We start from the raw sequence: 20,904 nt of genomic DNA, 5'->3' as shown, positions 1-20,904 counted from the left end.
AAAAATTACATTAAAAAAAAATTAATTTTGGATAATGGATGTCTGTTTTGTCGGAGACTCACCTCTGAACCGTGAAGATTTTACGTTTAAACAGAGAATGGGAGAGGAGTGCTATTTTTTTCTTAAATAGAGATGCCTATTTTAACTACAAAACGGCGCTTAAATGGGACGGTAGATGAATTATATTATTTCCTTAATATAAATATATTTTCAACATGAAATATATATATATAGAGACACGCACTCTTTTCCTATTTTAACAAAATAAATTATTTAATTTGTAGACACTAATTATAATATTTAAACTACATAGTATAGGAAAAAATTACCCGCCTAGAACTCAATCCCTGCAATTTTTTCATAGGGAATCCCCACCCCGATTCCCGTAAAAATAAATGTAAAATTTTGCAGAGATGAAAATGAAATAAGTGGCGGAGATAGGGAAGGGAAAGGCTTCCTCGTCCCCACCCAATAAATGAGAAATTTCATGGAGATTTATGAACTAACCTAATTCATAAAATTTTCATACATTTGAACCTAACTTGAACTCAAATAACTTGACGACTCAACCTAAAATGTGCGAAGTTGAAGAATTGGTCACTTGTCACAATCGCACTTTTGATGGCAGACTTGCGATTATGCGGCACTCACTTCCCAGCAATAAGTGAGCTAAGTCAATTCGTTCTTGCATCACCTACGGCCAAACAACGTGAAATTGGTATTATATGTAATGCAGGCAAAAAGGCAACAACGACGACTTACCGCATATAAGCCTCACTCCATGGATATGCCCAAGTTAGCCAAACATGCATGTTGAACTATCTCTCGCAATCAGTCTTCACGCACCAAAGCCTCACTCCTCGCAATCAGTCTTCACGCATCAAAGCCTCACTCCATGGATATGGAAATTAGTTGTTCTACACTTTTTGACACAAAGCCGACATTGGGAAGAAGAAGACCAGCACGATATTCATCGGGTTCGAACTCCGTCCTCGTTAGAGTCCTTTGGTAGCTCTCGGTAGCCGATCTCGGGTGCCCCTTGGCAACTGCCACCTGAGATCAATAAGAAAACATTGACAGAAGTGGATAACATCAGCTTTCAGTCACTCTATTCAAACTCAACAGTGAGCAAATGACTATAAGTTTGTAGCTTCTAGCTATTTCTGGATCAAGCTAAGTAGCCGAGGGTGTTTCTCGAATCAGTATAACTATCTTTATATTATTTTCTCTGGGCTTTCCCTTTCGGGCTTCCACTCATGGTTTTTAAAATGCGTCTACTAGGGAGAGGTTTCCACGCTCTTATAAAGAATGTTTCGTTTTCTTTCCTAACGGACGTGGGATCTCACAATGCGGTTACCACCTCGCCGGAAATCTCGTCAGAATATCATCGAAACAAAGCCCAAAGAGAACAATATCTGCTAGCGGTGAGCTTGGACCGTTACAAAATGACCCTTCTCGATCCATCATAGGTTTAAAAAATTAGAATTTAGTCCCTACAGTTTTAACAATTTAGATACTATTGCAAACTCTACATTCAGGAAACACAGAACTTGAATTCTTATCCGGTTAGAACGATACAATTCGACCAGATTTTTCACGTGTTTAATTTTTTTTCAGTCAAACCGATAAAGTTTGAAGAACATTTCTCGAATCCAATTCGGAATCTATAATCAAAACATTCAAAAGATAGGCCATAAAGAACATGTAATGTGAAACTTACACAATGTCTATTTCCCATCTCTGAGAGCCAAAATCTCCATTCTTTCAGAATTTCTCCTCCAACTTTAGCCCGTATGTTGTTCCATCCATCATGAAGAAACTCAACTTGCTCCAACCCGTATGCCATCATTCCACTTCCAATAGCTTTCACATATGCTTCTTTGAGAGACCAATATCTGCACGGCAACCAAAACAGTTAACAACTCGAATTATTTATTTACTGTGGGAGGATGATTGTCGAATCCATGACAAAAGCTCGAAGGAACGTTAGTGTAACAGCCCAAGCCCACTGCTAGCAGACATTGTCCTCTTTGGGCTTTCCCTTTCGGGTTTCCCCTCAAGGTTTCTAAAACGCATCTGCTAGGGAGCGGTTTCCACACCCTTATAAAGAATGTTTCGTTCTCCTCCCCAACCGATGTGGGATCTCACAATCCACCCCCTTCAGAGCCCAGCGTCTTCGCTGACACTCATTCCCTTCTCCAATCGATGTGGGACCCCCCAATCCACCCCCTTTAGGGCCGAGCATCCTTGATAACACACTACCTCATGTCCACTCCCCTTCGAGGCAGTCTCCTTGTCGACACATCGCCTAGTGTCTGGCTCTAATACCATTTGTAACAGCCCAAGCCCACGCTAGCAGATATGGTCCTCTTTGGGCTTCCCCTCAAGGTTTTTAAAGGGAGAAGTTTCCACACCCTTATAAAGAATGTTTCGTTCTCCTCCCCAACCGATGTGGGATCTCACAGTTAGGGTCTAAATGAAGAAAACTAAATCAAAATGCATTCATCGAGAGCTAAACGACAAAGTTGGAGTTCAATCGAACCTGTAGAACTCAACCAAAACACTCGAGCTAGAGCTAGCATTCATGATGTTCTTCCATTCTAAACTTGAAAAGTAAGAGGAGAAGTTCTTAACAAATGCTATGGTATCCTCATTTTGGGGAATGGTGTAAGAGACGACGTCCAACCCCACAAGACACAGAGGCTCTGATGCTATCACCACATAATCACCATGATGTGATACATTGAAATTAAAATTGGGAAATTCTGAGCCAACTTTATCACATTCCTGAAAAGATAGTACAGAATTTGGATGATATTAGTTAACATGTCTTGAATGCTGTAGAACTAACCATCAACACATGGAGCTATCAAATATCAAAACTCGATAAGTATCCGAGCCGAAAAGAGAAGGGTCCTTGTTCTTCGGGATTCCCGTCTTGTTATCTACGTTTTACATATGTGTTCAGAAACCCTACCAAGTTTTGAAAACTAAAAAACGTAGTTTCATAAACTTGTTTTTGTTTCTGAAATCTACCTAAGAATTCGAATATTTTCTTAAGAAAGATAAAACTCGATGTCACAAGCAGATTTTCTGGTTACTAAACGAGGCCTAAACTATTTTAGTTCGGAACACGGATCATACTTATCGGGAATAATGAAAAAAAACGTGCAACTTATTATTTATATACTCCAAATTCCAACCATACCAGATATGGCTTGCCTTCCAATGTGCGCTTGATAATTATTTCATCGTAAGGGATTTTCAATATGTTATGCACAAGAACATACTGAAGCAGCCGACTCACAAGCGCACGTTTCCTGTCTTCCATCTTAAAAAATCTATGAACAAGGAAATAAATAGAGGTCAACCACCACTATGGCTTAATTGTTCATCAAAAATATAATTGTAAGATCATTTCTAATGGGAAAAGGTATGGATCAAATTCTCAAAGAATATAAAAAAAGGAAACAGGTTTAAATCTCATGAACTACCTGGGTTCGCCTCGTGGTCAATGGCTAATAAAAACCGACGAAAATAGTAACAAGTTCGAAGTGAATGAGTTCCCATTGTAGTACCTAGGATTTAATATGGTAATCTAACGTAGTAGGGTAAGGCGTTAAAATAGTCGAGATGTGCCCAAATTGATTTGGACACTCACAAATAGTAGAAAAAAAGTTTCAAATCCTGTCTTGATATTGACCCATCTTAACATGAGCAAAATCTAAATCACACAAGTTAACAATCCAAGCCCCCATCACTAGCTGATATTGTTTTCTTTGGGTTTTCCTTCAAGGTTTTAAAACGTGTCTACTAGGGAGAAGTTTCAACACTTTTATAAGAAATGCTTCTTTCCTCTCTCCAACCGACGTGGGATCTCAAAATCCACTCTCCTTCTGGGCCAGGGTCTCCGCTAGCATACTGCCAAATGTCTGGCTCTAATACCTTTGTAACATCCCAAGCGCACCCCTAGCAGATATTTGTCCTCTTTGGGATTTCCCTTCTAGACTTCCCTCAAGGTTTTAAAACACATCTACTAAGGAGAGGTTTCCACACCTTTATAAAGAATGCTTCGTTACTTTTACTTTCTCTAACCGATGTGGGATCTCACAATCCACCCTCCTTGGGGGCCCAACGTTCCTCTGGCACACCACTCGCATCTAGCTCTGATACCTTTGTAACAATCCAAGCCCACCGCTAGAAGATATTGTACTCTTTGGGCTTTCCCTTCCAGTTTTAAAACGTTTCCACACCTTTATAACAATGTTTCGTTCCCCTCTCCAACCAAGGTAGGATCTCGCACTTAATATGCGAACCACAAACATAACTATTTTTATAAATTCAAAGATTAAACACACATCAAGAAAACTTAGATACTAAAATGGTTAGATTTTCAAAAATCGGCGACTAGAATACGTATATTCACCACAAATTAAGCTAAATCTCGTGCAACAAACAACGCAAGGATTCCACATCTATTCCCAGAGAGAGTTACAAAGCTGCAATCAATTTCAGTTTCTATTTCAATATTCNTAATGAAGCACTCCAAGAAAGAAAAAAAAAACTCACCGACAAAATTCAGAAAATGAGGCAAAGATATTGCAGCAGAAATTCAGTTAAAGGAACTAACCTAAGGATGGAGGAATGTTCATGGCGAGGGAGAAGAGTCAGCGCAGAGGAGAACTCAGGGGGAGAAGGATTCCACTCGGAAATGTCAACAGCCCATCTCTGAACGCCTCTCTCCATAGCTACCGACTTACATAAGCTTCAAGGTTGTTCCAGTTGGCCATGGCGGCCATTATTATTTTCCCTCCTCGAGGCATCCGCAGCGCCAAACGCCCAAAGCAGAGCGCTACGGCAAAGAATCGCCTGCAGCAGTTCCTTTTATTATTTTTAAGAAATGGAGCCGCCTCCTGCTTAATTATAATAACGTTTTAAAAAATTGTGATTTTTTTTTTAATTATTTTTTTTTCTATATTCGGTTAATCTTTCTTCTTAGAATGTTACCCAAATTTAAATTTTTAAAAAATAGATAAATAAACAAATATATATATATATATATATATATATATATATATATATATATATATATATATATACATATTATTTAAGAGGAAAATTTATAAGTTTAATTTTTCAAAAGTCAAGGAGAATTTAATTTTAAAAAATTAGTTATATATGTATTATATATATATATATATACACACACACTAGATCTCTAAAACATGGATCCCATGCGGTTTTTTATTTTAAATTTTAATTTGAATGGCATAAAATTTGAAATTATGCGAATAATAATAATATGATTATATTATTATACAACTTAACTTGACAATATAATTGTTTATTGCAATTTTTTTCATTAAATATTCATAGAAATATAGATTAATCACATTCAAATTGACGGTAATAGGTATTAGCTAAATTAATTTACTATTAATATATACTGAGCAAACTTTTTATTTATTATTATGATCAAATTTTTAAAAACTTAGTTATTGATGCTTATCTTGGATTAATACTGATGTGAAAAAATGTAATGGGCCAAGCCCATCGCTCTCTTGAGGGGACTTTCGGGACTTCCCTTCAAGGCTCTAAAACGTGTTTGCTAGGGGAATGTTTCCACACCATTATAAAGGGTGTTTCGTTCTCCCCAAACCAATGCGTGACATCACAATCCACCCCATTCGGAGCCCAGGACAAGTGTCCTCACTGACACTCATTCATTTCTCCAATCGATGTGGACCCCACCAAGTCCATCCCCTTTAGGGGCCGACACACCGCCTCGTGTCTACCCCCTTCGGAGAACAGCGTTGGCTTTCCCTTGAGGAGACTTTTGAACTTCCCCTCAAGGCTTTAAGACGCGTTTGCTAGGGGAAAGTTTCCACACCCTTATAAAGGGTGTTTCGTTCTTCCCAAACCAATATGGGACATCACAATCCACCCCCTTCGGAGCCCAGTGTCCTCACTGACACTCATTCCTTTCTCCAATCAATGTGGACCCCACCAAGTCCATCCCCTTTAGGGGCCGACACACCGCCTCGTGTCAACCCCCTTCGGGGAACAGCGTTGGCTTTCCCTTGAGGGGACTTCTGGACTTCCCCTCAAGGCTTTAAGACGCGTTTGCTAGGGGAAAGTTTCCACACCCTTATAAAGGGTGTTTCGTTCTTCCCAAACCAATATGGGACATCACAATCCACCCCCTTCGGAGCCCAGTGTCCTCACTGACACTCATTCCTTTCTCCAATCAATGTGGACCCTACCAAATCCACCCCTTTTAGGGTCCTGACACATCGTCCGGTGTCTGGCTCTGATACAATTTGTAATAACCCAAGCCCACCATTAGCAGATATTGTCCTCTTTGGACTTTCTCTTTCGGGCCCTCAAGACTTTAAAATGCATCTGCTAGGGGAAGGTTTCCACACCCTTATAAAGGATGTTTCGTTCTCCCCCGTGGGACATCACAAATAATAAACAATCTCAATTTTCTAAGTGAGTGCTATACCATTTTCGCTACATTAATAAAAACACTTGAATTTTGCATTTCGTTTAAAGAAACAAAACATTCTTATCCTATGATCTGAACCACCAAATCCTATGATCTCAACAAGTGAACTGTTGAAATATACTTCAATAAGTGATAAGTGATATGAAATATGAAGATATTTGACAAGAAGGGAGTGAGAGTGCTCTTATCATATGATCTCAACCACCAAATTCTAGAACAAGGGAAAGTAGTGGGAGAATTTGATTACTGACCTCAGAACTTATTTAGCCACAGCAGTCTACAATATGTACATACAAAACAAAAGAAAGTAATTAGCAGATCACAAGGGGCTGCTGCTTAAATGGTTTTTAAACAATATAATATAATTACACATAAAAACAAACATTCTTACAGCTGTTTCACTCTCTTGGGAGTTTGAATTTTGCACTGCCTGTTGTTGTCATAAAGGACTCCCCACACCCACATTGTCCTTTAGAATTTGGATTGATAAAGATGAACTCAGATCTGCCAAGAAGACAGAGACAGAGAGAAAGAAATATTAAGTTTCATTGACAACTGAATACAGCAGAGTACTACAGGGGTTAAAAGGTTGGATTTGATTGGAGAATCAAAACTCGAGATAACCTAACAAATTCGATAATCAAAACAGCTGATTAAAACCTCTTCAAATATGTCCAAACTCTGAAATAATAAAATATCATTGCCGAGGTGTAACAACCGAAGCTCACTGTTAGAAGATATTGTCCTCTTTGGGATTTCCCTTTTGGATTTTCCTTCGAGGTTTTTAAAATGTGTTTATTAGGGAGATGTTTCCACACCCTTATAAAGAATGCTTCGTTCTCCTCTTCAACTGATGTGAGATCTCACAATTCATCCCCCCTCCAATAGATGTCGGATCTCACATCCACCACCCTTCGAGGCTCAGCATCGTCGCTGGCACACCGCACGGTGCCTGGCTCTGATACCATTTGTAATAGCTCAAGCTCACCGCTAGCAAATATTGTTCTTTTTAAAACGCGTCTATTAGGGAAAGGTTTCCACACCTTTATAAAGAATGTTTCGTTCTCCTCTCCAACCGATGTGGGATCTCACATGAGGTGCCCTGATAAATGTGGAACAATAGGTTTACGTACAAATGCACATGCTTACTCATCGACATTTAAATATAAATACGCAAGCTTTTATATGTCGGTTTGATATTGTAAGTTGTAACTAACAAGCAGGACATTCCCTTAACAAATGGATTGAAATAGAGCTGAAAATATAAAATTGTGGTAGAGAGTTCTCAAATACCTCAGTTTGTCATCTACGAAGTCCATCTTTGTTCCTATTACATGCATCAGCGCCTTTGGATCAACCAATATCTTCACGTCCTTATCCTCAACCAACTCATCAAATTTCCCCTTCTCATCTGAAGTATTTGGAAAGAGAAAACTTTAAAATGAAGTACTGCAATCTTGAACTGTTTAAAGAAATAGAGGTCATGACAGTCCATTCATGCCAAAAGGAGAGATAAAGGCTGCACTCTATTTCTTGTTCAATGAAAATAAACGGAAATTAATGATAATGTGATTATAAAAATTACGTAATGCTGAGTAAGAAAATTCTCGAATCATGAGCGAATCCATAAGAAACTGAATTGCAAATCCGGTTCACTAAGAGGATAGAAATATTAGATAAACACAAACAATAAAAAAGTCTCAAGCTACAGGTGTGAGATCCCACATCGGTTGGAGAGGAGAACGAAGCATTCCTTATAAAGGTGTGGAAACTTCTTCCTAGCATACGTGTTTTAAAACCGTGAGACTGATGACGATAAGTAATGAGTCAAAATAGACAATATCTACTAGCAGTGGGCTTGGATTGTTACAACAGATGTGTTGAATTGAGAACTTCTGGCCATCTATCATGTTAATAACTATTCTTTCCATGATGACCCATGGAGCCTTGCTAACCCATTTATCTTCTAATTGAATAGAAATAGCACTTTGGTCCAATAAGATTCTAACTAACCATATCAGGATAGAGAGACAGAGAGACAAACACTCACAGGCACAAAGAGTACTCCTGCTATGTTTTCACATACCCAACCTACCACGAAGGAAATTGTACTTGATGGAAGCAAATGTTCACCATAAATTAGTCTGGGATTGGATATATTTAATAATCCACTAATCCCTATTTCATAAGTTTGTGAAGTAAATTATTGAATCTAAACTTCCTGTCACATAACTGATTTAATGTGAGCACGTCGGTTGGAGAGGGGAATGAAAGATATTTTATAAAGGTGTGAAAACCTCTCCCTGGTAGACGCGTTTTAAAACCTTGAAAGGAAGCCTAGAAGGGAAACCTCAAAGAGTACAATATCTGCTAGCAGGGGGCTTGGTCTGTTACAAATGGTATCAGAGCCAGGCACCGGGCGGTGTGTCAACGAGAACGTTGAGCCTCGAAGTGGGTGGATTGTGAGATTCCACGTCGATTGGAGAGAGGAACGAAGCATTATTTATAAAGGTGTGAAAATCTCTCCCTAGTAAACGCGTTTTAAAACCTTGAGGGGAAGTCCAAAAGAGAAAACCCAAAGATGACAATATCCGCTAGCAGTGAGCTTGGGCTGTTACATTTAAAGTCTAAACTATTAGTTATCTCATACATGGTCCTTGATAGGAACAACAAATCTCCATAATGGTATGATATTGTCCACTTTGAGCATAAGCTCTCGTGACTTTACTTTTGGTTTTACCAAAAGGCCTCATACCAATGGATAATCTTTCCCTTCATTAGCCAAGGTGAGACTCCAACAATCCTATCAAATAAAGTCATCTCTAATCGGAAGACTTCAGCATTCAGGCATGTCAGCTTTGTCTTTCATATCTGTCGTCTGTTGAGATTAGCAAGAATTCAACAGTTCATCTTCGAACAAGTTACATATCAAACCTAGGTCCAATTCCGGTAAATCACAATTACAGGTTCATTTAAACTTCCAACTTTTCGACATCTAATCATCAGGATAAATCCTCGGCCTACCTAACATCGTAATTCATGGTAGCTAGAGCTGGAAACAGTTTAAATATCAAGAATTCACCTTCTAGAGGACTCCGGTTTCTCCATGTCACCTCTAAACAATTAGGTTACATCGCTCAAATACATCAAATACCTATTTATCTCGTATTAAATCCAAGCATCAACATCCGATTCACAGAAAAGAAGATACATAACAGCCAAATTCCATCACATCCTTAAACTCAGACGTGTATAATGATTAAAAAGAAACTGCATATAACCGAGAAAAGTTTGAAATCAATAGGTATTACAAACCTGCATAGTTGAGAGTATAGGACAAGCCATTGCAGCCGCGAGCCTTGACGCCTAGGCGAAGGAATGAACGCTGGCGCTGTTGAAGGAGTTGTCGAATTCTAGCGGCAGCGGCCTCCGTCAGGGTAAGAATTTGGCGGCGAGCGGCAGGTCCGACCTTCTGAGAAGCTGCGGCGAAGAAGGAAGACGAAGAAGCTGCCATTTTCTCTCGATCGTCCTGCCGCCAATCGATTTTCTCCTCTGCAGATACACTCGCGAAGGTTCATTTGCTCCAAACTTTCACGTTTATCTGTTTGATTTCCTTTTATATGGCAATTTTACTTTTAACTACAAAATTTTCCCTTTTAGTTAATTTCGATTTTAAAAAAAAAAATGGAACTATAATATTGAATTTAATTAACGGTATTAAATAATTATTATAACATTCAACCATTTTTGTTTACATAATTATTTTTCAGTTTATAATTAATAAATTATCTACTAAACTAAAATTGAATTTGCTTAATGGATAAAGGTAGGTTCATAAACTTATTTATATTAGTTTGTGTTCTCACTAGCTTGTGGTAAATTTTGAATCAAATGACTAAAATAGATTATAATAATGGACCAATAAAAAATTATTTTAATAACAAAGAATCGACCCTTTTCTATTTCTTAATTTGAAGTATTTTTATAGACGGGAAACTTCTCCTCCCTAGCAAACTCGCTTTGGAAAGCTAGCAATCTATTACAAATGGTAATAGAACCAAATACTGGAGCCAGTGAGAACATTGGCCCCAAAGGGAATGGACACCAAGAGCCAACGAGAACGCAAGGTCCCAAAGAAGAGTGGATCCCAAATATCGAAGGCTTGACATTGAAGAGGGTGGACACAAAGCGGTGAGCCAATGAAGATGCAAGACCTCGAAGATGGGTGAATTGAGAAATCCCATGTCAACGAGAGAGAAGAACAAGTACCAATAAGAATGCTAAGCCCCAAAGGAACATGTACCAATAAAGATGTTAAGCCTCAAAGGAAAGAGTACCAATATGGATATGTAAACTTCTCCCTAACTCATGAATTTTAAAAACCTTGATAAAAATTCAAAAGGGAAAGCTTAAAAGGTAAAATATCACATTTTTAAAACCTTGAGGGAAAGTCCAAAGATGACACTAACGGTTAACAATTGGCTTGGCTTAGACTGTTATAAACAAACCATGACCCTTCACATTCAGTCAGCAAATTTTCTATGAAAACTTCAGACTTCAAAGTCCACGGCTAGGTTAGATCAAAAACCTATATCGACTGACCCCGATATGCACCTTAAGTATAACTATTGAGTATCGATAAACTTTCAAATGTTTGGGAACTTGATAAATTTAGAAATAGTAATTAACAAGGAAGATAACACCAGACAATTCCTCTCCAAATGGCAAAATTCAAAAAAAAAAAATTGCAAAATTCTATGATCCATGTGAAGATATTAGAAGCAACATGCAGAAACTGGAGTAACAAGGCTAATTCATGACAACTCAAAAAGATATGAAAGGAAATTAGGTATTGGTGGCCCTTGTGTAGATCTCCTGGCTCGAATGTGAAGACACCATTCTGATGAGACCTCTGGCCATCAGATCTTTGATTGCTCTTCGTGCTAGCGATCCATTGATCTGAAAATTGAAATGGCAGAGAACCATTTATCAAATAACAAATTGTATTGATTCAGGGTAAGTGTTTGAATCTTCTATGATATTCATGATGCGCTCAACAGACCTTTTGAATCTTAAAAAAAAACTTATAATTGTTAGAACTCGATGATGTCGAATAGTGGTTGGCTGCAACCAACATGTTCCAAAATAACATAACATACACTAGGATCTAATGCTAATTTTCTTCCTCATAGACAAAAAAGACTTGGGCCCTTGTGCATTTATAGATCATTAGATATTTGGTACACTTTTTTGAACTAGGGATGGAAATCTATTACTTATTTATCCTCTTATTCGGAAAACCCCAATTGATTTTCTGAGACAAAAAGAAAACAAGACACACAACGGGCAAATTTAGAGAAAAACAAAAATCTACAAAGTACAGAGAAGAGGGGTAGGGGGAAGGGGAAGTGTTTCAATAAACTTTACTGAAACTCTCTTACTCATGAATGAAAAAAAGCAGTCGGGTAGAATCAATGGATCAAATTAATTATTCAAACTATTTTTGAATGAAAATGTATGAACATTCATTTTGTTCATATCAGGAAGCATCACAAATTGACTAGAATAACATAATTGTGATAGAATATGCAATCAAGAACATGAAAAATGTTCTACATAATGGATGAGACGAGGTTGAAAAACTTACCCTCAACCTGTCGGACAAGATTGAAGGAGTGACAAGCTTGTACTTGGGAACTTCAACGAGAAGCTTGTCATAGGTTCCTTGATCAAACAAAACCATGTTGTTGACCTTCTCCTTTTGCTTTCCCTTGCTCCACTTCTGTTATATTAACAATGACAAACAGAATTATAGATGAGAAAACTGCAATCTTAGCATTTAGAATCAACAATTCACAGTTGACAGGATTGCTATAAACAACATAAGTCCTCTTATTTCGATGTTTCTTCATTTTCCTCATACAGTTTGAAACGAAACAACATTTTCGAATTTAGTACAAGTATTAGAAACATTTCTCCCACAACACATCGTAGAATCACCCAAGAACTTGAACAATAATCCACGGCAGACAGAACGGCTAAAGGAATAGCCAGGATCAACTACAATAATATAGCCATGGATTTAAGTAAAGTCGAAAATACTGTAACAAGAATCTGACCTTCTTCTTCTGCTTTCCTCCGCCAGATTTAGCAGGCTTCGAGGACGGTGGAGGAGCTTTATCCTTCTTTGGCGCCTAAACACATACAATCCACCAAAGTAAGAGAACAAATTGCAAGCACGACTACCAAAACAGAAAAATAACAAACAACATTCCTTGTCGGACTTCCGATGAAAGAATGATAATCAAAGAACAATAGAAGTTCATTCAAACACATTATCAATACAGATAGCTTCAAACTTCCCGCCGATTTCTAATCCTTAGTCGCTTAAAGAGAGAATTCAGAAACAAGTAAAAGAAAGTAAAGCCGATTACGAACCATCGTATCAAAGTTCCGCCGCCGAAGGGTTCCGAGCTGGATCTGTTGAAGAAGACGCAGAAGAAAAGAGAGGGAGCAAACACAACGAACTTAGAAGAGCACGCTGATAGGTAAAGAAATAAAACCCTTCGCAGCCTTCGTGGAGCTAGGGTTTGGGAACTTCACATAAATGGGCCTGATAAGATATCGGCCCAATTGTGCATTTCAAAGCCCATTATATTGGGCCTCCATAATGGCCCGTCACTCACAGGCCCATAAAAAGCGTACGAGTAAAGCCCGTAATGCTTACGATGCCAAATATGGATTGCATTATAACTCTTAACAAAATAATTGAATTTATTAAGTCTACAAATGTAATTAAAATAATTGTAATGTGTGATATAAAATAAAATAATATTGCTAAAGTATCTGTTATGACTAAATAATATATATATTAGTCTCGATATGAACCTAACTCGTTAAAAATATATTTTTTAATTATTATATCAAAGGTTCGAATTCTATAGTCGGCTTGTTTTTTTTTTTTTAGAAATTAAGAGAAGAAAGAAAATTAGTGAAGATAAATAAAATTTTAATTCCTCAAAATTTATAATAAAATTGAAATTTTATTATGTATACAAATTTTATTCTTTAAGGATGTTTATTTAATTAACTGCAGCTCGGTATAAAAATAGTTGAAGTCAGCCAAAATTCTTATTTGTCAGCTGTGAGGAACTGATGTTCGGATGTAAAGAGACGTAATGTTTGAAAAAATGGGAAGATCTAAAATAGGCAGGATATCATCCCGGAGAAAGCGACATACATGGACCAGGTTAGTAGGCAACTCTTTTCAAAATCTGAAAAGGGTAATCTTATTTACTACGAAATCGTTTTTGGTTTCTTTTCCTCTCGGTACTAACAAATATACAATAAAATAATAATAATAAAAATAATAATAGAATTTGAAAAATAAAAATTGAAACACAATAAAAAATATAATAATAGAAAGTTTTAAAAATAAAAATAAACATTGTGGACTCGAATATATACTTCCGTCTTTTACGATATGCTAAAGTTTCTTTTTGTTATTAATTTAAAGAAAAAAGAATCTATTTTAACTTGTAAGATTGTTGTACACAAAATAACCGCATAGCGCAGTGGATTAGCGCGTTTGACTTCGGATCAAAAGTTCGTGGGTTCGACTCCCACTGTGGTCGAATTTTAATTTTACTGAGAAAATAATATAAAAATTACTTTTTCCCTACACGGTTGAATTTGCTGGTCTTATAACGTTATATAAAATATAATTTTTTTTTCTTAAATAAAATGTTGAATTTTAAAATATTATAAAAGAAATTTATTCATATAAACTCTAAAAATTATTGAGAAAATAGCAACTTTTTATTTATTAAATAAATTCTTGAATTTTAAAATATTATAAAAGAATTTTATTCATATAAACTCAAAAAATTATTGGGAAAATAGCAACTAAAAAATAATTACAAAATATAGTAAATTATACTTACATTCAATTAATATATAGATAGAATAGAAGTCTTTTGAAATAACTTTCTAAATATTTTTTAAAAACTTAAATTCGGTATTAAATTAATAATCTTGTAATGTAAAATGGTAATTGAAAAAAAAAAAAAATCCTAGAATTTACATTCTACTAAGGATTTGATCAAGTTCCAAAATAGTAGAAAAGGGAGAAGAAGCTCCCCACCTAAAAACAAAAGAAAAGGGAATAAATAAATAAATAAATAAAATAACTGTGTTGATTAGTCTCTCCAGACTCGAATAATTCCTTGTGCAGCCAAACGCTTTTCAATCCAAGACAGTAACAAGCTTTGCTGTAATTTTCTTCTCATCAACCACAAAGGGCTCAACCGAGAAAGAGTGGAACCCCTTTTTGTAACCGCCCAAGTTCATTGTTAATAGGTATTGTCTTTTTGTAACAGTCATAGTCCACAACTAAAAAATATTGTCTCTTTGGACTCTCAAGATTTTAAACGTGTCTGTTAGAGAGAGATTTTTCACACCCTTATAAGGAATGTTTCGTTTTCTTCTTCAACAGACGTGAGATCTCACATTCCAGACCCTTATAAAGAATGTTTTGTTCCCCTCTTCAATTGATGTGAGATCTCACAATCCACCGCCTTGGGGGCTAGCGTCATCGATGACAAACTGCTTGATGTCTAGCTCTGATACCATTTGTAATGCCCAAGCCTGTCGCTAGTAGATATTGTCATTTTGAGCTTTTCATTCTGAACTTCCCCTCAAAGTTTTTAAAACTCATCTACTAGATAAAGTTTCCACACTCTTATAAGAAATGTTTCGTTCCCCTTTCCAACCGATGTGGGATCTCACATTTTTGGACCTGTTCATCATTCAACCTGATGGGTCGGGTCTTAGCATCAAAGATTATCACTGATTGACAGATTGTTGATAATTTGTTCATACTTGCATTCATCATTTTTGTATCTAACAAAAGACAGTGGAAACCAGGAGGTAATAAAAGGGTGATGACAACGACAAAGTAATTACATTCTCTAAGAATTGAAGTACCCGAGAGGCCATTGGGGAAGAAAGCCCAAAATGAGTAGGGAACTCCATTTTTCAAGAATGAACCATCCAACTGCCATTGTCAATCCAAATTCAATGAGCCCAAGCTAAGAGAATATTAGTGAACGAGAATTTGGATGGGATAACTAACTCAGTCATCTTGCAACGAAAATCCGACGTCGGAGACATCGTCTTGTGCTCCAAGTATTGCTTTCAGCGAAGGTATTACATCCTCCGCCATCAACTCGGGCAGTGCCTTGGCTGGGCTCATACGTAACAGCCCAAGTCCATCGTTAGCTTACGCATCTGCAAGCAGTATACTTGAAAATGTAGTAAAAAGAATATTTGTGCTCTCTTTTAGTCAATGACTAAGTTTATTTGCAGTTATACTATAATTTAGGTGGCATGTTTAGAATCATTCAAGTTTGACAGGATCAATCTTTACTTGTAGAGTGATTCAAATCTCAAACAAACGTTCTTGTGAGATATTTGATTAACAAGGTAATCTGAATCTTACTTTCTCTTTAAGTGATTCTTTATCACGNCGTTTCTTATAAAAAAAAAAAAAAAAAAAATACATATTCTATAAATATTTTAAAAAAGGTTCTAAATTTATACATACCAAGTATTTTTTTCTTCTAGAAGATTAAGGGATTTGAACATCCAAACTCACACAGCTAAAGAACATACGACTTAACCACTAAACCACGCTATCTTTCATGTTTTTCATAGTGAGATAACTTTAAAAAGAATCAAAAGTATGGACGGCTGATAATTTAACATTAATTTGAGTAAGAACAGTGGTGGAGAAGGAATTGAAACATACCTTTGTCGACAATGTTGAAAGCTCCTGTTAAGCATTTGACATGCCGTAGTCATGTTTAGTGAAGTCCACTCACTATCAAAATAAAGAACAAAACTCTTTATACCTATGAGAGATCGAAACGTTAACAAAAAGAAAAAAAAATCTCGAGTTATAAATTCGTTTGGACCAACCCAAAATCTCGAGTTGGTCAGATTGACTCGACAAAAGCAATCACAGCAAGTGAATCAACCAAATTTCGGTTCTCCAAACCCTCCTCAACCCAAAATAATAATAATAATAATAAAAATCTTACCTACTCCTACTCTTATGACTCCAGTTGAATAGTTGAATAGTTCTAGTTATTGGATTGCTTTAACACCGTTAACTCAGTGTACTACATGATGACTAGATAATACATGTCACATTCATGTCTAAAATCTCATAACATGTCGCTAAAATCTATTACAAATGTGAAACAGTAACGATCCTAAAAGTAATGTACATAGGCTGGGTTGGGTTATAAATTTGTTTGGACCAACCCAAAATTTCAAGTGGGTCGGATTGACTCGACAAAAGCAATCACAGCCAGTGGATCAACCAAATTTCGGTTCTCCAAACCCTCTTCAACCCAAAATAATAATAATAATAATAATAATCTTACCTATTCCTGCTTTTATGACTTTAGTTGAATAGTTGAATAGTTCTAGTTATTGGATCGTTTTAACACCGTTAATTCAGTGTACTACATGAAGACTAGATAATACAAGTCACTTTAATGACTAAAATCTCCTAATACGTCGCTAAACTCTATTACAAACGTGAAACACTAACAATCCTAAAAGGAGTGTGCATAGGCTGGGTTAGGTTATAAATTGGACCAACCCAAAATTTCGAGTGGGTCGGATTGACTCAACGAAAGCAATCACAGCTAGTGAATCAACCAAATTTCGGTTCTCCATATCCTCCTCAACCCAGAAAATAGTAATAATAAAAATCTTACCCATTCCTACTCTTATGACTCAGTTGAATAGTTCTAGTTATTGGATCATTTTAACACCATTAACTAAGTGTACTTCATGTAGACATTTTTTTGTAANAAATAAAAAAAAAAAAAAAAAAAAAAAGATTCGAGTTAGTGTTTCTTTTCAAAAGGATGTCCCTTTACTTATTCTAAACCCTTAGTTATCGCGTTCTTGAAAGGTATAAGATTGCTTTAGCCTTCGTCTTCCTCACCCACCCACCGTTTAGTATATATAAGCCACAGCATTAATTAATCCTATAACCACATAGAGAGATCCAGAGAGAGAAGCTGTATGCAAGAAAATGGGAAGAAAAGAGATAGGATTGATTTTCATACTGTTTTGTTCTGCCATGGCCATAGCATCTTCTCTGCAAGAAATCTTGCCAACAGGTCAGTACACCAATTTTTCTCTCATTATATGCTCATATTTTTGGGACACAAATTTTCTGCTTAAATAAAAAGGGATTTATAAGTTCATTTATTGTATTTATTCTTTTTAAAATGTAAAAGGAAGTTATTAAAAAGTAAAATGAGATAAACTATAAAAGTGTCTATAAAGACAAAGTTGCATAATGAGTCAAACAAAGACCTGAAATAAAGTGTGCATTCCATAAACGACAAATTCGGATGAATGAAAGAATAATAAAAAGATGAATAGAAGAATACAGGTATCTTTTAATGTCAAAATGAAATAAATATATAAACCAAATAAAGTTTAATATTCTATGGAAAGATATATAAATAACGTTTAATAAAGAAAATAAATATATAAATCATGTTTAATAAAGAAAATAAATATACAAATAAAGTTTAATAGAGAAAATAAACATACAAAAAAAATTTATTCGAGAAAATAAATATACAAATAAGTTTTAATATAAATAAATTTTAATAAAGAAAATAAATATATAAATAAAGTTTAGTAAAGAAAATAAATATACATGTAAATTTTAATAGAGAGAATAAATCTATAATTAATGTACAAAACACCAAAAATATAATGGGTCGAGACGTAGATCATCAGAATAATATTTTAAAACGAAGAAACTTGCGCTGAAATGTAAACTTTAGAAAATGAAAGGGGAAAAAAAAAAAGTAATAAAACGAAATTTATTATATCTTCATTCCTAAACCAGATTCCATATGCGTGCAGAGTCCAATTGCCACCAGAAAACTAACACAGAAAAACATGGCGAAGATGAGGCTACTAACCAGATTGGCAGAAGAAACAGTGCATGTGCGATCACCGTTTCTCAGGCGGTTGCTCATGGAGGTGGTGCCAGGGGAGGTGGTGGTGTTAGTAGTCCTCATACAGGAGGAGGTAGTGCCGTAATCCCCATTTACGTAGCTGGTTCAGCGCAAGCACAACGCCGCCGAGGTCGACCAGTCAATGCAGGAAATCGTCATGAGAACAACATGTGGCTTCTGGTATTGCACATCTGTAAGAGTTTTCTAATATGAAGGCTGCCTCCAAAGGGAGCACCTGGAGGAGAATCTGTAGAAAGCTGGGTTAGTTGTGAAGAGGAAAAATAACCGAAGGTTCTTGAGATCAATCAAAATATGATTTTTGGGTGGAATTTGTGTCTAGTCGTATAGGATTGTTATTTTTCTGATTTCTTCGTTAGAATACAAGAGATTACCTTTTGATTTACCAGAAGAATTAGTAGCGGGTTATCAAATTTCGAATATCAAATTTGGTTTATTTTATGTTGCTTCGTATCTAAATGTATTAGTTTCTTCGTTATTTGTAACGATTCTTTACTTGGGTGTTTGGGGTATCTCTATTCCATACATATACGGTAGACTAACAAAAAGTGGAGAAGTTTAAGCACTTTCGATTCGGTAATAGCCAATAAGACTTGCTTAAGCACCTAGCATGTCATCACAAGAACTACAAGCTAAGACCATTGATGAGGAATCCATAGACCCATAAATCGAATCGCTTTTTCGAGAAATACGAGACAATCAATTATAAAATAGAAAATGGTTAAACAACAAATTTAGTTACCTGCGATCAACCTCTTTACTGTATTTTGTTGGATGTAGTTAAACTAAATGCTTGTTACCACTTCCATCAGTTGGCCAGTTCCCGTCTATTTGGTCAGATTCCCTATAAAACAAGCACAAAAATGATTTAACATATTGCGTTGAGAAAAGCAAATGAAACTTAGTAACAAAGTTCATGGATATACATTATGCTATTTCTCTGTTTATTGAAGGCTTAAATGTGAAAATGAACCAAATTTTGTCCGGAAGTCTAGCATTAGCCTTCATATTGTCAAATCATTCCTCCATCTTGTCTTCTCTGAGTGTTTTGTGCATGCAACCAAAACATCAGAATCAAAGAAAAATGAAACGAAACAAGCGATGATGTGATATGAGAATCAATTAGAAGGGAAATCATTCAAAAAACGGAAGTGCTTTCAAACAGGAATGATACAGTACAAACATCAAAGCATCCATACACCATTGGATCTGAGATGAATCCAGTAAATTTTGCAAAAGAATTAGATTCTCAAATTTATGTGCAAAATTTCGACGATTTTGAAATCAGAGATGCGAAATATGGAATTAAAGCTAACAGTAAACTACGAAACTGACCTCGATCAGCTTCATCAATGCAAATCCATCACGCAAGGTTTCGAAAATCATCTGGAGAACGAAAGGCATTGCCGATTTCTATTCACTCCGTTAGTCTACCGAATCGCTCGTCCTCTCTCTAATTCCTCAATACTCATATTCAAAGACGGAAGTATTTTCAAATAGAAACGACCGCATTACAAGCAGTCATACACAATCAGCCCTAAGATCGAACACAATCAACATCGATAAAAAAAAAGAGGCTCTCAAATTCATATCTCGAAATGTAATGATCGGAACGAAATAACAGATGCGAACATTCGAATAAGAAAATGTAAAGCCTAAAACAAAATCTCGACCAGTTTCATCGATGCTCTTCCATTACCCCAGCCTCGAAGCGCATTTGGGGAATGACTCTTGATAAGACATTGCTGATTCCTATCCACCATGCCAGTTTACAAATTTTTTCTTCCGCTCTCTGCTTCGGCGTTTCCATGGCGTTTCCATGGCGTTTCCATGGCGTTTCCCTCGATCGTTCCCGCCATTGAAGCTGCAACGACTCTGAAAATATTCTGTTCCAAATAGCGTTCCCGAGCTTATAAATATGGTAAGTATAAATATTTAAAATTATTATTATTTTTTTCTCTTTTTAATTTTAATTTTTTATTTTTTTCAATTAAAATTCAATTATTCCATTGACATGCAATAACCATTTTCAATTTTTCTCCAATTTTCACTTATTTTATTTATTTGATTAATTAATAATTTATTTTTCAATTAATTATTTGATTTATTTGCCGTAAAATAAACTCATTATCTCATCCACAACATATTTAAATTTGTCATTCCATCCACGTCAGCAGGTCTAGTCAGCATATTGTTAAATTAAAATAAATAAGGATTATTTATAATTACTTTGTAAATATTGGGATAAAAAATATCCGAAATTAAAATAATAATAATAATAATAATAAAGTAATTTGAAAAATATCCGAACTTACCACCAGG

At 35.9% G+C, this 20,904-nt stretch overlaps 4 protein-coding genes, 1 long non-coding RNA gene and 1 other non-coding gene across 9 annotated transcripts; 2 read left to right on the top strand and 4 right to left on the bottom strand.

Annotated features, from left to right (window-relative positions):
- Positions 1–476: 476 nt before the first annotated feature.
- On the bottom strand, positions 477–4,877 carry LOC111802276 (L-aminoadipate-semialdehyde dehydrogenase-phosphopantetheinyl transferase-like). 3 transcript variants are annotated; one of them, XR_002816240.1, is made up of 7 exons: positions 4,631–4,877; positions 3,209–3,341; positions 2,543–2,787; positions 1,721–1,895; positions 888–1,053; positions 763–852; positions 477–694 (listed from the first exon to the last, which is right to left on the bottom strand). XR_002816240.1 is itself a non-coding variant. In XM_023686579.1 (5 exons), the coding sequence occupies exons 1-5, from the start codon at positions 4,744–4,746 to the stop codon at positions 889–891; spliced, it is 834 nt and encodes a 277-aa protein (XP_023542347.1). In that variant the 5' UTR covers positions 4,747–4,877; the 3' UTR covers positions 477–888. The 3 variants fall into 3 exon arrangements, 1 of the variants encoding a protein (XP_023542347.1); XR_002816239.1 differs by having other exon boundaries at positions 763–1,053; XM_023686579.1 differs by having other exon boundaries at positions 477–1,053.
- Positions 4,878–6,518: 1,641 nt separating this feature from the next.
- LOC111801571 (iron-sulfur assembly protein IscA-like 1, mitochondrial) lies at positions 6,519–10,103 on the bottom strand. Of its 2 annotated transcripts, XM_023685598.1 has the most exons (4): positions 9,824–10,103; positions 7,802–7,919; positions 6,900–7,012; positions 6,519–6,785 (listed from the first exon to the last, which is right to left on the bottom strand). In XM_023685598.1, the coding sequence occupies exons 1-3, from the start codon at positions 10,020–10,022 to the stop codon at positions 6,907–6,909; spliced, it is 423 nt and encodes a 140-aa protein (XP_023541366.1). In that variant the 5' UTR covers positions 10,023–10,103; the 3' UTR covers positions 6,519–6,785; positions 6,900–6,906. The 2 variants fall into 2 exon arrangements, with proteins under 2 accessions (XP_023541366.1, XP_023541365.1); XM_023685597.1 differs by having other exon boundaries at positions 6,519–7,012.
- Positions 10,104–11,147: 1,044 nt separating this feature from the next.
- On the bottom strand, positions 11,148–13,078 carry LOC111801574 (40S ribosomal protein S25-2-like). The gene is made up of 4 exons (XM_023685600.1): positions 12,947–13,078; positions 12,628–12,702; positions 12,156–12,290; positions 11,148–11,467 (listed from the first exon to the last, which is right to left on the bottom strand). Exons 1-4 carry the CDS (start codon positions 12,947–12,949, stop codon positions 11,354–11,356), a joined length of 327 nt encoding a protein of 108 aa, XP_023541368.1. The 5' UTR covers positions 12,950–13,078; the 3' UTR covers positions 11,148–11,353.
- Positions 13,079–14,068: 990 nt separating this feature from the next.
- Positions 14,069–14,142, top strand: TRNAR-UCG. Its single transcript has one exon. It is a non-coding gene; the product is annotated as a tRNA-Arg (tRNA).
- A 1,230-nt stretch (positions 14,143–15,372) lies between these two features.
- On the bottom strand, positions 15,373–20,457 carry LOC111801575. Its single transcript, XR_002816159.1, has 8 exons — positions 19,918–20,457; positions 19,509–19,621; positions 19,325–19,426; positions 18,529–18,811; positions 17,653–17,762; positions 16,317–16,388; positions 15,642–15,796; positions 15,373–15,563 (listed from the first exon to the last, which is right to left on the bottom strand). It is a non-coding gene; the product is annotated as an uncharacterized LOC111801575 (long non-coding RNA).
- LOC111801573 lies at positions 17,467–19,023 on the top strand. Its single transcript, XM_023685599.1, has 2 exons — positions 17,467–17,706; positions 18,470–19,023. The coding sequence occupies exons 1-2, from the start codon at positions 17,619–17,621 to the stop codon at positions 18,775–18,777; spliced, it is 396 nt and encodes a 131-aa protein (XP_023541367.1). The 5' UTR covers positions 17,467–17,618; the 3' UTR covers positions 18,778–19,023.
- Positions 20,458–20,904: the final 447 nt, after the last annotated feature.

This window comes from Cucurbita pepo, chromosome LG09, assembly GCF_002806865.2.
Source record: "Cucurbita pepo subsp. pepo cultivar mu-cu-16 chromosome LG09, ASM280686v2, whole genome shotgun sequence".
NCBI classification, from domain to species: Eukaryota; Viridiplantae; Streptophyta; class Magnoliopsida; order Cucurbitales; family Cucurbitaceae; genus Cucurbita; species Cucurbita pepo.
Note: the sequence above shows the minus strand (reverse complement) of the source record. Positions and strands in the feature narration are given on the sequence as shown.

Excerpts from the sequence above, each read along its gene's own strand:
- LOC111802276 (XM_023686579.1), bottom strand. The coding sequence starts at position 4,746 with ATGGAGAGAGGCGTTCAGAGATGGGCTGTTGACATTTCCGAGTGGAAT. Across the intron at positions 2,788-3,208 it reads TGGAAGGCAAGCCATATCTG|GAATGTGATAAAGTTGGCTC; the intron begins GTATGGTTGGAA and ends CTATCTTTTCAG. Across the intron at positions 1,896-2,542 it reads GTTTTGGTTGAGTTCTACAG|ATATTGGTCTCTCAAAGAAG; the intron begins GTTCGATTGAAC and ends GTTGCCGTGCAG.
- LOC111801571 (XM_023685597.1), bottom strand. The coding sequence starts at position 10,022 with ATGGCAGCTTCTTCGTCTTCCTTCTTCGCCGCAGCTTCTCAGAAGGTC. Across the intron at positions 7,920-9,823 it reads CTATACTCTCAACTATGCAG|ATGAGAAGGGGAAATTTGAT; the intron begins GTTTGTAATACC and ends CAAATACTTCAG. Across the intron at positions 7,013-7,801 it reads TTCGTAGATGACAAACTGAG|ATCTGAGTTCATCTTTATCA; the intron begins GTATTTGAGAAC and ends TCTTCTTGGCAG.
- LOC111801574 (XM_023685600.1), bottom strand. Across the intron at positions 12,291-12,627 it reads GAGGAAAGCAGAAGAAGAAG|AAGTGGAGCAAGGGAAAGCA; the intron begins GTCAGATTCTTG and ends TTAATATAACAG. Across the intron at positions 11,468-12,155 it reads TCTTGTCCGACAGGTTGAGG|ATCAATGGATCGCTAGCACG; the intron begins GTAAGTTTTTCA and ends TTCAATTTTCAG.
- LOC111801573 (XM_023685599.1), top strand. The coding sequence starts at position 17,619 with ATGGGAAGAAAAGAGATAGGATTGATTTTCATACTGTTTTGTTCTGCC. Across the intron at positions 17,707-18,469 it reads GCAAGAAATCTTGCCAACAG|AGTCCAATTGCCACCAGAAA; the intron begins GTCAGTACACCA and ends ATATGCGTGCAG.